At 39.0% G+C, this 15,475-nt stretch overlaps 1 protein-coding gene across 4 annotated transcripts in view; it reads right to left on the bottom strand.

Moving 5' to 3' along the window:
- Positions 1-15,475, bottom strand: part of LIN7A (lin-7 homolog A, crumbs cell polarity complex component) — a 127,930-nt gene that overhangs the window by 27,741 nt on the left and 84,714 nt on the right. For all 4 annotated transcript variants that reach the window (XM_041738841.1, XM_041738843.1, XM_041738842.1 and 1 more), the window contains 2 exons: positions 13,763-13,834; positions 11,188-11,397 (listed from right to left, as the gene is read on the bottom strand). In XM_041738841.1, the coding sequence (XP_041594775.1) occupies positions 11,188-11,397; positions 13,763-13,834 (282 nt within the window). The remainder of the gene's footprint in view (positions 1-11,187; positions 11,398-13,762; positions 13,835-15,475) is intronic.

The raw sequence follows: 15,475 nt of genomic DNA, 5'->3' as shown, positions 1-15,475 counted from the left end.
ATATCTACAAATACTGATGCCACAAAACGATGCATGATCTGATAACTAGCATCATATGGCTTTGCATTATCCCTCCTGCGAATTTCATTTAATAAAATAAGACCCATGTGAAATGGTGGTGTGCAGTGGGTTCCTGTGGTAATTAGCTCTACGTTGCTGCACCATGGGCAGTGATATTTAAAGTTCCTTCCTACATTGCCTAAGAATGAATAACAACAGAATAATCATTTAAATTTTCTAAAAATTTAAACAGATCACGAACACACACACACACACAAAGAAGTTTAGGATTAGCAGCCTGGTGGTCAGCCTCATTCTAGACCCACTGTAAAACTCAGGGAGCTTTCAGGGTCTCAGGTTCCCTGCCGACTTCAGTTCCAGACTTTATGGAGTGGTCAAATAGATAACAGTACCATCTCGATTCAGGCAGAAAAGTGGAGAGGCCTTAGCATATTCCAGTTCATGACATATTGGTACAATATTTCTACAAACTATCCAAAGCTAAATCTAAGGCCAATTATGAGTGATGTAGCCACTTCTATTTATGAAAAAAACTTGACTTGAGGTTTCCAGAATTAGATAAAAGTAAGCCCCTTTAGGGTATGATCTATGTATGATCTATGCAGCTTAAACTGCTCCTTTCCCAGTGCCAAGCATAAGGGCACATGGTTAACAATTCTTTTTTGGCAGTCTGATCGAATCCTTCAAAGTGATTTCTTAAAATACTGCTTGCCTATAGAGACGGATTCACTCATGGTGAGCTGTCAATCTCTTTGCCTTTGTCACCCAGGGTAATTAAGATCAATGGCAGGGTTCCTTCTCACGGGTCCCATAATTCTGAGACAAGCCTTGGACGAAGTCTCCTTTCCAGAACGGTTGTCATTTGTGAAACTCTCTGCATGTTATGATTTGGAAGAAGTCTATGGCTTCAATGTGACACTCATATGTCATACGACATATTCATATGTCAATATGACACTCTCTACAAATTCATTAAAAGTGGTCATACCCGATGGCTAACTTTAGAAAGGTGTGGTTCTGGCACCACAACTGCCAAGATTCCTTGCTTCCATTTCCCACAGCTGAGGCTCAGCAACGAACATCTAAGTTTTGGGCATCTGACATGGATCATCATGGACACAGAGCTCCTGATGTGTTAAATGACTGCCATCTGTATCAGTGTCTTCTGTCTTTGTAAATGTAATCAAGGACAAGACAAGATCAAAATCCATTGTGGAAAATTGCACAAACTTGACTTACGTTGGCCTGTATTTCGTTAGGTATACCTGTAGAGCCGTGGTATACTGGCGGATTAACGACATCCTAACTGTGCCTTAGGCTGGTGTGAGCAGCCTGTAGACCAACATTTAATAACCTGAAAGAATGATCTTTCTCAAGCCAGTTAAGCTTAAACTGAATCATCAAACATAGCTCTTAGGCAACAGAAATTGGCTTCTCTGCTAATGGTTAAAACAATAACCGGTAATCGGGTTTGGTGAATTCCTCAAAGCCAAAATAAGGCCAGAACTTGCTGTAGCACAGAAATCTAAGACAAATACTATATTCCTTTGAGATAAACCACACAGTTCTCAGCCACCAGAAGAACGAAGATTACTTCCATTTTCTGCATTTGCAAATTAAGACTTTGTAGCAACAGGAAATACAGACAGACCCATCTGGGAGTTGGAGGAAAAAGGCAGTTAGATAATAATATACAGCAATAATGGTGGGTTATTTTTTTGTGTGTGGAAAGATAAAGTCTTATTTTTGCCAGTGCCATCTATTTAATTATCTCTTTTACCATCGTTTCTATTAGGCAAGGCAGATGGGACAGGTGCCGTTATATCCATTTTGCAGTTGGAAGAATACGAAAAAAAATCCAATGACTTGTCAATACCAGCCAATGAATAGCATCCAACTTCCTCTGGACTTAGAATGGTCAATGGGGGATTTTACTGTCTCTTGAAGATACACAGAAAATAAAGGAAATAGTCTGAGCTGGAAGTTTAAATGCATATGCAGGCAAAACTGTTAAGGCAGGAAGGAGACTGTTAGCGTCTTAAAGGAAAGGAATTTACAGTCAGTGTAAGTAATAGTTAATAAGAATTAATAGCTAGTGGCAGGTACCTTCACATACTTTCTCTTAGTTAATCCCATCCGCCCTGCGAGAAAGGTGGTGTTATTTCTGGATTACATATGATGAAATCGAGTTTCAAAGAATAAATGATCATTTTATGGTTAGAATATCCTTACACTCCCCAGAAACTGTAAGAGCTTGAATTCTAATGTCTTCTTTGAGATGTTGAAAGTATCAATCGGCAATAAAGTAAAAGTTTTCTAATTTCCATTAAAAGCAACAATAGAAAGCCAGAGAATGGCTTCTGAAGTTGTCATCGGGTGCCAGATCTTAGTCAAAGTGGTTTAAGGGTATGGAAAGAAAATGTCAATACAGGAAAACAAACAAACAAACAAATAAAAACAATACTATTCTTAGACGGTGAAAAAATGTAATACATTTCATTTCGTAAAGAAGAGCCAGAGAAGGAATCAGAAATCCTTAGGCCATCACCAGATTTCAGAAATGATGGACATCAAGATTCCACTATCGCACTTAGAAGGAAGTAAAACCTTTCTGGTAGCACCTGGGAGAACCTGCCCCAACTGGCTCCCAGTGAACTCTTGGGCTCACCTAATCGGACTCTTCATGACCCAATCACCCTCTTCTTTCAGCCACTCCTCCCATGGCAAGTCACGGACTTCCTAGTTATAAGTATAAATTTGTGTTTTCTGTGTAAATTTCCCCCACTCCCCTCGGCTTCCTTCAGTCCACACCGCGGTGGCAAAAACAAAACAAAACAAAAAAACAAAACAAAACAAACAAACAAACAAACAAAAAAACAGACTCAGAAGTAGCTGAAAACCTTTGGCTGAAAAGCAGAGAGACGGCTACATTGTTTTCCATCATCCAAAGACAACACACGATGGGAGGGGGGGGCGGGTATAGGGCAGGGGGGTATAGGGCAGATAGGATGCAGAAAGGCTTCACTAACCACCTAGACAAAAACTACAAGGAGCAAAGTATCTGAAGTGGGAGGGGAAGAACAGGAGAAGGGTGGCCAAGATGCGGCACACGCCATCCTGAGAATGGAAAACCAATTTGCCCACGGCCTGTGGTCAGCCGGTCCTGTTCTGTAGTCCTGGACACGAGTAAGCCCTCTGGGTTTAGGATATTAGCACACTCTAGAAGACTGGATAATGGCCCTCAATGGCCTCATTCCCTGGAACTTGTAAATGGTGCCTTACCTGGAAAAAGGGTCTTTGCTCTTGTAATTAAGAATCTTGAGATGAGGAGATTATCCTGCATAATCTTGGTGGGCCCTGAATGCAACCACAAGTGTCCTTATAAGAGAGAAATGGAGGAAGATTTGACAGAGAAGAGAGAAAGGTGATGTTACCATGGAGGCAGAGATTTGAGCAAGGTAGCCCCACAGGTCAAGGAACCAGGCAGCCACGAAAGCTGGAAGAAACGAGGAAAGGATTGTCCTCTAGAATCTCGGGAGGTGCAGAGCCCTGCTCACACCTTGGTTCTGGGTCATTTAACAGATTTCAGACTTCTGGCCTCTAGACCTATGAGAGAACACATTTCTGTTGTTTACACCGTCAAGTTTGTGAGAATTTGTTGGAGCAGCCAAGGGAAACTAATCCAGACCTGGAGTGAAAACCTCATTACTCTGGCCAGTGTAGAACTGAACTGAATCAACAGCATCATTTCCTTTAGGTTGGGATAAGTGATAGAGACAGCACCAGTCACACAGACATTTACCCGTATACTTATTATCAGCATCGTTTTCTTACTCTCCACCAGGCAGAAAGTTCCATGAGAGTCATAACCTTTTTTTATTTTGCTCACCATCTATACCCAGGGCTTACGGGCTCAGCAGCTGTCACATAATAATTGCTCTGCAAATAATTGTTGAATGGATGAAAAAAAAAACCCTGCTAAAATAGCTACACAAAATGGGGAAGACACAAACGAGTGGTAAAAATAACTCTGAGAGTGACGCTTACACCAGCAACTACATTGAACAGTCAAGTATCTATCATCAGCAAGCTAAATAGAGATGTAGGGCAGCCTGACCCCCTGCATAGGAACGCTTTCTAGCACCTAGAGATCCATACTTCGTTACCGACTACATGTGAGTGTGTCCTGGCACGGAGGTGGCTTCGGTGAGTTTTACCAGCACAGTCTCAGTGGATGCTCAGGGCTCCAGTTGCTCTGGTAATGTCTGAGAGCCAATGCTCACAGCGCCCATTCCTGCCAGCTGAGATCACAGGGCAGGAAGGCAGCAGTTCTAGTGGGGTGACACAGCTTTTTCCTGTTCCACTTTTTTTTTATAAAGATTTTATTTATTCGAGAGAGAAAGAGAGAAAGAGAGAGAGAGCAAGCCAACGAACAAGAGACAGCACAAGCAATGGGGAGGGAGAAGCTGACTCACCGCCGAGAGCAGGGAGCCCGATGCGGGACTCGATCCCAGGACCCTGAGATCGTGACCTGAGCCGAAGGCAGATGCTTAACCAATGGGGCCACGCACGCACCCTCTGTTCTGCTTTTTAAGTGAAAAGATCTCTGATCAGGAGCCAACTCCGAATGAAGGGGCCAGGCCGCCACCAGCTCGGTGTTGCACGGCACTGGATTATGTATGTGGTTGTCCTGCGCGTGTCATTCCGAAGGGGCCGGGATAAAACAGCACAATTGCGTTTCTCGTGGCTCCTTCAGAGTTGTGAGTGGGGTGTCACATGATGTCATCCAGAGAACAAAACACTTTCAGTACGTAACTGAAATTCCAGCTTGCACTCCCATTTAATTCTAACCCAGACAATCTCCCACTCGGCTGCTGAGAAAGGTAAAGAACCTGGAAGGGATTCCTAGGCAGAGAGGGTGTGAGGAGACTAGCTTGAGACCCTGTAGCCTCGAACGGAGTTGAGGATCCTCACACTAGCCTCTACGGAAGGGAAGACTAAGGCTCGGCCTCCCTGCCTCCCTCCACCACGGTGCTCAGGTCTACACCTGCTCCCCTCCCGCCACCAAGCGGACCACCACAGGGGCTGTGGATCCATCAGGGCTGTAACTGGCTCTTCAGGCCACACTGTGTGTGGTCTCTCAGATTTCTACCCCTGGCATGGAGCTGAGGAGGGGGTTCATATACGGCACAACTCAGATACATTCAAGCCAAACTCTTCAGGCCCCTTTGGTATCCTGAGCCACCCAAGTTCAAGCAAATGCGTCCTTTTCCAAAACATTACTATTTTTAGGAATGGTTCTTAACTTTTGAAAGGTCAGAGCCCCTCGTGGGAATTTGAGAAAAAAAGAGACGCTGTCCCCACCAACAATGCACTTAGGTAAACCCGTAAAAGTTCAGAAACCTTGATCTTTTCTACAGATAAAAATACTAATTTATTAGTGGCTGAGATAGATATTTAGCATTAAATTACAATGAATAAGGCCAGATGGCCTGAGTTAGAATTCCCAGCTCTTCAAGAGCTGTGTGACCTTGGGCAAGGTTTCTTGATTCCTCTCTTCCTCCCCATTTGCAAAATGAGAATACTCAAGGTTGCACCCACCGCAGAAGATCATTACAGAGAAATAACAAATTCATTGTGTAAAGTGCTTACAGTGGTGTCTGGAGCTCAACGATTCTATACGGAGCCTCGACCATGCACAGCTCTGTTTGAAGACTGAAGATGAGGCAATGAGCAAAAATTACTGCTGCCAATGGTCACACGTTCTGATGCGGAGCTTAAATTTTCAGAGAAATCTTGGTGCATTTCATAGCAACTTTAAAAAAAATCACCTTATTTGTGTTTTCTCTTTGTTCAGATAACAGGTAAATAAGATTTTCATACAAATTTCCCTTCTGGGATGCTGTAGCTCCACAGGGCTCAAATCTAAGGAATTCTAATTTTTGTTTCATCCTCATTCCACACCTGACAGCATTTCTGAATAAATAATTTAGACTGTGAGTACTCACCCTTAACTTGGCATAGGTATTTATAAAATGGGAAAAAGGCCAAATTCCAGGAAAATCATTTATTCTGCTCCATCCCTAAACTTTTACTCATTCATCTGTTATGCTTAAAAATCAATTAGCACTGTGCATACACTGTATCAACAGCTTTATTTAGGATTAACTACAGAGCTGGGCAAATTTAACTGCAATTTTCCTACCAACGATGCTCTAAAAACATGCATGGATTTCAGAGGCTAATGAAGGCCTCTTCTCACTGCCACATATTTTTAAAGTGCTCATGCTTCTATTATCTGTCTTCTGCCTTCTGCTTCCCACCTGGCCTCTCTCCCATCAGTACCAGGAGGATATCATATTTCAGGTTGATTCTTGTGGACTTCCTCAGTTTAAAAATGATTATTAGGGAATGATTATAGATTCATAGGAAGCTGAACCGAAACAGAGAGGGAAGTCCCATGTACCCTTTCCTCAATTTCTCCCAATATTAACAACTTGTAAAACTATTGCTTAATGTTAAAAATAGGAAATTGATGTTGGCTCAATCCATGGAACTTACTCAGATTTCACTGGGATTGATTTTTTACATAACCAATAACCACATTTGGTAAGGATCAGTTATGACCACAATAAAGGCTGAAATTCAGTTCATGTGTGTATTTCAGTGTGGGTTTCTGTGTATCCATTTGTGTGTGTGTGTCCGTGTGTGTGTGTATTTGTGTGCATGAGAGCGAGCGAGCGAGCGAGCAAGCAAGCGAGAGAGAGCAACAAACTCTATCCCTACCCATTTCATGCGACAGTTCTGAGGAACGAATTGGGAACCTCATATAAATGCTGTTTATAAACTATAAAGCACTAAATAAAGAGGAAGTTATTATATTGTAGTAGGTTTCTAATCTTTGTGTTCAGGAAAAAAAATCTCTCATTAGCAGTGTACACAGAGAGGAGAAGGTGGAGCCCACTTACCTGTACAAGGAGGGGTGTGTGTGGGGGTGTGTATAGTGGTCTCAGCAAAATCCCATCTAAGGATATAGAATCACAGTTACAGAGTTAGAAGGGACCTTGGGGCCAACTGCCCCAGCTCTCTACACAACATACATCCTCTAAACGGTCTTCTAAACTCTGATTAAAAGTTCAAATGATGGACACATACTGTTTTATGATTTGGTCTTTCCCTATTTATAGAGTCTGTATGTTTAAAAGCTCTTTATTATAATAAGCTGAAATAGCCCTCCTGATGCTGTTTACCTCAAGGTGCTGGTTTCTCCCATCAGGCACCTCACATGATGCAGGAAAACTGAAGGCAGCCATCATTCTCCTAAATCTTCCCTCCTCCATCCGAAACAACTCACTTCCTTCTTTAACATGCTCATTGTCTACAAGACTGCTCATCTCTGGAAAAACTGCATTGTTTTCCATAAGGATGGAACCAGGTCTGGAGCACAATGGGGTCCAGCACATTCCAGAGCTGGATCAAGTCTCCTTCCGTGTCTGTACACTAAATTTGTAATAACGCCCCCTATACTCACATTAATATGTTTTTTTGTGGGTTTTCCCCCCAACTTCACTCATATTCCTCTCGCAATCAATCGAAATCCCCAGGCTTTTTTGTTCTTTCAGGTTTTGAGGTTTAGCCATTCCCCCATTGCCGATTTTGCACATGGGTGGTTAGTTTTCTGGGCACAAGAGGAAGACTTCATGTAGATTCTCCTTAAATTAGGCCTATTCCACCATTTCTGAGATTTTTTTTTTTTTAATCTGGACTCTGTCACTAAATTTATTTACTGTCTCTGCTGGCTCCACATTGGCTGCACCCTTTATAAATGGTCCTTTAGTCCTTTCTCAAAATTGCTGATGAAATACTTGGGCAGAGAAGGGTGAAAAGGAGATCATTAGAAAGCTATAAATTTGAACAGTAACATTTTGACCTTCTGTTAATGTTAAATTTTAATTGAGCATTCAGCCCTGTTTTTACTGAAGGTTGACATAAGAAGTAGCCCCACACAAAAGGCCTCTGTATTTTCTATAAAATTGTATTAGGTGATTCAATGTCTCGTTTGTATGAATCCCATGGGAAATTTCTCTGGAGCTCAGGAATAGAAAAAAAAATCCCTCCAATGATAGCTGAGCTGGTATGAGTTTCCTTCTGTTTTTATCTTCTAAGACACTAAGAGAGAAACTGAAAATCACTTGCTCAATTGCTGTATCTTTTATTTCTATTTATTTATTTTTTCCCTCTTTCTATCATCCTACTTTATTACCTAACATGCCATGTTAATAGTTCTGTATATACATGTTTTATTTTTTACCAGACACTGTGACCCATCCTTTTTAAAAGGAGGGAAGGAATAAAAACAAACATACATAATCAAGACATCCTTTCAAATGTCTTTTCAGATGCTTAAAGATCCATGGAATAATTTCTTCACTTTCTAAGTAGGACTTTAGGAAATTTTCCCCAGAGTACTTGTACTGAAACAGTTCAGGTTTGCTTCAGCCCTTCACATCATTTTCTTCTAAAATTTGTTCTTGGTTGATAATAACATGGTCTCGGGATCCCTGGGTGGCGCAATGGTTTGGCGCCTGCCTTTGGCCCAGGGCGCGATCCTGGAGACCCAGGATCGAATCCCACATCGGGCTCCCGGTGCATGGAGCCTGTTTCTCCCTCTGCCTGTGTCTCTGCCTCTCTCTCTCTGTCTGTGACTATCATAAATAAAAATAAAAAAAATAAAAATAAAAATAACGTGGTCTCAATATCTTCCATGTTGATTTCCCCAAATAGTACTTTAAAGTGTAAAGAGAAATCATTTGATCATTTGCTAATCTTTTCTCTCTTTTTTTTGGCTCTTCCGTTACAGGGTGTTTGTTTGTTTTAAGTATTTCCATCTGACTGAAATTTATACTGAAAAGACTTCTAGATTGGGTGTTAGAAGAACTGGGGTTCTTGCCTGGGATTAACTACTCTGCATGGCTATGAAAAACTCATGAAGTTTCTCAGTTGCAGAACAAAAACTACCTCCTGATGAACATCTGGTCAACATCAGGGACTGTTAGAATATATATAATTTTCTTTTAAATACTTTTAAATGGGTAGTTGATAATACATAGTTGGATTATATGAATGTGTAATATTTGAAATCCTGACTTTAGGAGCTTAAACCAGTCCAAGGTGGTCAGCAATCATTATATTAGAAAGGCAATACACTGGAACTTGGCCACCATAAAAGCATCTGAACAAATGATGCTTTGCTTATTAGCAAAAATATGTCAGAAATGGATTCAAATTTGGCAAAATTAGTGACTCGTTAACTTACCATGATAAGTGATAACTTACCATGATAATGATAACTTATCATTTACCACGATAAATGAGACTTAATGGTAAAATTAAAAGTTTTAAATATGTGGAATATTAAAGAACATTGAATGGTAGAGCCTGATGGGTCTGACTCCATTCTCCTATACTCCCTGCAGCTGCCCAGATAAAGTCACATGGTCACTGCAAGGAATGGATGAGAGATTATAAAATGCCTACAGATGTTTCCTTAGAAAATATTTGGGTTAAACAAAGGCTCTTTAGCTCCTTTGACAGATAGAAGTCAACCAACCACCTATTAAATTGATTTCATTGACATTTATTGTTGTACTTTTGGTTTTTTTTTGTATTTTTCATTTTTAAAAAATCTATACTTTCTTTTGACCTTCCCAATATATTCAGATAAACTGTAGTAAATTCATACACTGTGGCATAGATTACTTTGTGACATGATTGCATGACCTAGTCTACAGCCTCTATTAGAAAGCTGGACTCTGAAATTATCGGTTGAAATGTGCTTTGAAAAAGTCATAGTTACCTAAAAGTCTACAAGAAAGCTCATCTTAAAGCATTGTTACATGCAAAAAAGTGAATGAAATGCCAATTTTAGAATTGGAATGCTGAAGTGATATAGAATATTCATGGATTCGGCAGAGCTGAATGAATAGTGTGGGGTTCTACAAAGCTATTAGGCTAAAAATGAAAAAAGAAATAAACAAAATACAAGATATAAATACACAAGAATCTACCCCGTAGATACCAAAATCACATTCTGGATGTATTTTATTTTGGATATTGTGTTCTAAGCAGAGATCAACATGGCCACAAATATCCCAGACCTAGCTGATGTGTTAAAATCCTAAGATCTCAGGAAAAAGATATTAGGTTAATATATAGGTAAACGGTGATTTGTTTTTTTTTAATATTTTATTTATTTATTCATGAGAGACACAGAGAGAGAGAGAGAGAGGCAGAGATACAGGCAGAGGGAGAAGCAGGCTCCATGCAGGGAGCCCGACATGGAACTCGATCCTGGGTCTCCAGGATCAGGCTCTGAAATGAAGGCGGCGGCACTCAACCACTGAGCTACCCGGGCTGCCCTGATTTGCTTTTATTTAAACCTCTGAAATGTATGCTTTTAGATTATTTCTGATGTAAGTAGAAGTTTTGGAGAGAAAATGATTCATTTCAGATAAAGTTATTTCTTTAGCAAGTCCTTATTACATATGGAGGTAATGCCATCCAAAGAATATGAAGGTTAAAAAATACTTTAAAATGTTTTATGTTTTAATCTGCCTTAATAACTCTGTGTCAAAATTAAAATATATACGATGAATACATAACATAAGCAAACTTATTGGGGGAAGAGGCTAATGTATTTTTATTGTTAAAGCTGTACATTAAGGAATTATCTGTGTGTTATCTTTTTCCATTAAAATTATCCTTCCTCTTTAACTTAAAATAAAAAATACAGGGCAGGGAGTTTTATCTTTACTTTTTAAATGTGTGTACTTTTATAGTAATTTGAATAAAAAAGTACCTTGGAATTATTATGTTCTTCTAAATATAATTCAATCAGAGCATCATGTTGGGGAAGATTCTACTCATTGGGATAATTTCTTGGGATGGTTTTCTAACCAGCTCATACTTATCATACCCAAACAGATGAAATGAGACATAAGAACTATAAAATGACTGCTTTTGTAGGTGTAATGTCCATCAATGCTGAGGGAGTCATTTGGACACAAAATGATGATTTGTTCTAGGATTTCAACATTTGACTTTAGTAACAGCAGGGGGTGGAAATATGCTTAGGGGAGAAAACCTCTGGTTATTTTATGAACATACCACTCCATTCACTGATAGCAGCTGGTCTCCCCTTTTGAGGCCTCCGTGTCTTTCGGCCACCCCTCCAGGAATGATGCGAGAGATGTAAATGGGGGAATTTTGCTCCTTTCCTCCCATCACGTTAAAACCAAGGCCTTCATCAGTCTTTGGCAGTTCGACTACCCGAGGGTGGGAGTGGCCTTCACTAGCTGCAAAAGCTGCAACTGTTGCCTGAAAGAAAAGATGGTCATTTGGTAATAAAACGAGGGGAAATAAGGCTGATCGTATGCTTTGCAGTGGGTAGGCTCAGGCAACTCCTCTTATTTTTATAGCATTCTCCTGTGAAAAAAAGAATACAACAGGGAGGGAGCTTGCTTCATTTCAATGTCATCTAGAACTCTCTTCTTTGGGAAAGCCCTGCCTGGTTATTTCCGGCTTTCTAGAACTTATCCATTATGACACAGATTTCCCTTCTTTATAAAAATCTTCCCCAGTTACCTTAGTGAGATGCAATTCCTCCTTTCCTTGGAGGTTTGCTCCCCATACTATCTCCGTATGGTACACATGCTGTAACTATTATGTATACGTGTCAACTGTGAGCACCTGAAGGGCAGCAAGCATGTAATCCGCTTCTTTGTATGACACACAGTCTACCCCGGTGCTGGCACATAAATGTTCATGAATATTTACTCAATGTACTTAGAAGCACTTATATGTATATACTTGGATCAAGATATATATATATATATATGTATATATATATACATATATATATATATAATCTTGCTATTGCCAGACCACTGGCTTGGCAAACTTAGATTTTGGGTGTTTTTTTTTTTTTTTGATTGAGGATACCTAAAAGAAAACAAAAGCTAAAACAAATAATGGATTCAAACAGATTGTTATTATTTCACATCAATATTTTGCATTACTATGAAAGGTCCTCTTATCTGGTAAGGATGTTTTCTCCTCTATTTTACATTAATATTTTAACAACAACGGCAACATGGGCAAAATGAACAGCCTATGGTTTTATACCTAGATGTACAAAATGTCATTTAACATGGACACCATTTTATTTTAAAATACATGTATTAATTGTTAAAAATAAGTTGAAAACGTAACTTACCATTAGTTCCCACCCCTCACGGAAAGAAAATAACAGCATTTAAGTTGTTTCTGTTAAGAAAAGATTCTCTGCCTGCTTCTTATTTTCCACTTCCATTAACCTGCCTTAACCACAGTTGATTAGATGCCTACTATAAAGTGATTTACTCAACACTATGAAAATATTGATTGCCAACTACTGTACATTCTTTTCCACACACAGCATTATCACATCAATTGAGCATTATGCTACTGTCTGCATTTAGTGAAATTTAGTGAATGATATGGAAATAATGGCTTGTTTTTAGCTACATGCATTTGCTCATGCAAACCTTGTCGTCATGCATAGATTTTAATGGCTGACATGGATGCAATGCAGACAGCCCAGAAACAACCAGAAAATATTGTGCTATTGCAACATTATGCTGCTATCCTGCTGTTCTACATGAATAAGAAATGAGAATGGTAAAACACTACATAATTCACTTTCCCCTTAATTAAACCATGTAGGGATCATTTTTCTGTGTGTGTTCCACTTCAGAACAAGCAAAGCATGATGTAATGATAATAATACCCTCCTTTTGCCTGGGTTAAAAAACAAAACAAAACAACTTACAAATCTACAGTGTTCAGTTACAGAATGAAAACTAAAAAATCAGGAGAGAAATCAAGCAAGAGGTGATATAACACAAAATAATTAAATGGAAAATGCTGATTATTTTCGCCAGTTCTTATTCTTATACATTATTAGAAAGATAAGAGCTTTTAAAAAGCAAGTCATTGTGCATCCATTATAACACTTCTGTGTTTGTAAAATAAGAACTACATTAGTGATCTTAGTTTAAAACTATTGTTTCCTAATGGTCTATTTTCCAGATAATTTCATGATCCTATCGTTATACGATTTCCATTAGTGTAAGATTTCCATTAGCTTTCTCTGCAGTCCCTGGCTTTGAGTTTTTAAAGAGCGAATGTGGTCACTACCACAAAAGGTGACAGGCTTTTGCTTTAGGTCAATGTCACATTCTTTCAGCAAGCTACCCACTGCTCCGCTGAATACATGCAAGAATCCTATGTCAGTGGGTCTCAGGTGAATTCTCTTTGTGTCTGACTCAAGTCAAATCTTTCAACTTGTACAAATAAATCTCCATGCACTGAATAGGAAACAGGTTTCTTTTGGATCAGAGAAATGTGTCAGAAAACCATGTATTATTTCATACAATGAACCAGTAGATTTGCTTGTGCCAAATGGACATTTAGTGAGTTTAATGAAATCATTCTCCTTTCTTAAGCTACAGAAGCAGCAGAAACGTTCAATTTTCCATTAGGATTTTTACCTGGGAAGTAGTACTGGTTCTAGACTCTGGGCTGCCACTGATGTCTAAATTCTCTTACAGTGTACACACGAGAATACCTGAAACACACACGCGCACAATCAATTACTAGATCACTGGGGTCAAGTATATTTTTAAAGTTACTCAAGCCTTACCTTTGCTGTGGCCCTGGCACGGAATTCAGGACAGCCATTAACAGTTATCGTTTCATGCATATACTGATACACCTAAAACATTCACAAAAAAAAAAAAAAAGAAGAATGGGTAAGAACAGAAAGAATATCAATTCTTTCATTGCAGATAGGACAATAAATTTTCATTGTAAAACTCAAGTTCTCTGTCACAAAATGAAATAAGTCTGAATTCATTATCCTGGTGATTAGGACCAAAATGCCTCCTATATTTTTGGTGGGGGAGGGTTGCAACAGAGAAGGCAAACACTTTTATTATTCGGCTATGTTTTATTAACATAAAAACTCTAATATTTGGTTTTATAAAAGTCATTTTATCAGTGAGAATTTTAACCATTACATATCATTCTGTCTCTCAAATATGTAATAAAAAAATATATAAAACAACTTCCTGAATCTAAGGAACACTCCAAAAAAATCGTTTTCAGGGCACTGGGGTGGCTCAGTTTGGTTGAGAACCCAACTCGTGGTTTGGGCTCAAGTCATGATCTCAGGGTCATGAGACTGAGCCCTGTGTCCTCGGGCTCCATGCTCAGCACAGAGTCTTGTCCCTCTCTCTCTGCTCCTCCCTGCTGCTCCCGCTCTCTCTTTCTCTCTCTAAAATAAATAAATAAAATCTTTAAAAAACAGTTTCTTAAATTAATATTCCACAAAGCTAGGATAACAATTATCTTTTCCTTGCATGTTGGGATTTATGTTACCATTCATGATATGTATACCTAATTCACAAATATAGAAGATAAAATGATATTCAGGTGCAGGGACAAGTAAAGTAAGAGATTTTTAGAACTAGTAACACAGAGCAGCAGATCAGCTATGCATTCATGTTAACATTTAAATGAAGCAAGAAGAATAGGGGACGCCTGGGTGGCTCAGTGGTTTAGCGTCTGCCTTTGGCTCAGGGCGTGATCCCGGGGTCCTGGAATTGAGTCCTGCATCAGGCTCATCTCTGCCTCTCTCTGTGTCTCTCATGAATAAATAAATAAAATCTTTTTTAAAAAAGAAAAAGAATAAAAGTAAAACTGGACTCAGAATGATACTGTACAAAGAACATTGTTTTTTCTGACTAATGGACCTAAGTTTCAGCTTTACAGTGTCAGTGTAATTGGGGGACTACAAGGTCCTGGTTGAACCATTTCACCCACTTTGATCCTCTGTTTGCCCATCTGAAAACTGGGTAAAGAATATTTATTTAGTATGGTTTTTACTTGAAATTATACTTTCAAGACACCTGGCACTTAATGAGTACTCCTTAAATAGCAGGTATTATTATTAATTATGATTTTAGGCACAGCTATGAAAATTATCAGTGAGAATTTTTACCTTACCTTTACCTTTCCTACTGCCTTAGAACGTAGTAGGAAAAATGTTTTCCTTCTAAATTGTCAAGGATGGGATTATAAAAATTTGTATATCAAAGGCAAAATAAATTGCTTCAACATAAATAAACTTGAGTACAGAGAACGACTCTTAAAAATATAGTTTGAAGAAGATATTTAGAAAAAACAAGGTTAACTACGTTAGTCTTTATGCCCATTTTAAAGATTTAAATAATAAAGTTGTAAAAAATCAATTGTATAATCTGTAGAGGTAAAGGTCCAGTTGGAACTGTGCTGGGGTATTTTTCTGAGAGTGGCCCATTAGCTATTTCAGTTGAACATAAAATAGAAAATTATA

Source organism: Vulpes lagopus, chromosome 23, assembly GCF_018345385.1.
Source record: "Vulpes lagopus strain Blue_001 chromosome 23, ASM1834538v1, whole genome shotgun sequence".
NCBI lineage: Eukaryota > Metazoa > Chordata > Mammalia > Carnivora > Canidae > Vulpes > Vulpes lagopus.
Note: the sequence above shows the minus strand (reverse complement) of the source record. Positions and strands in the feature narration are given on the sequence as shown.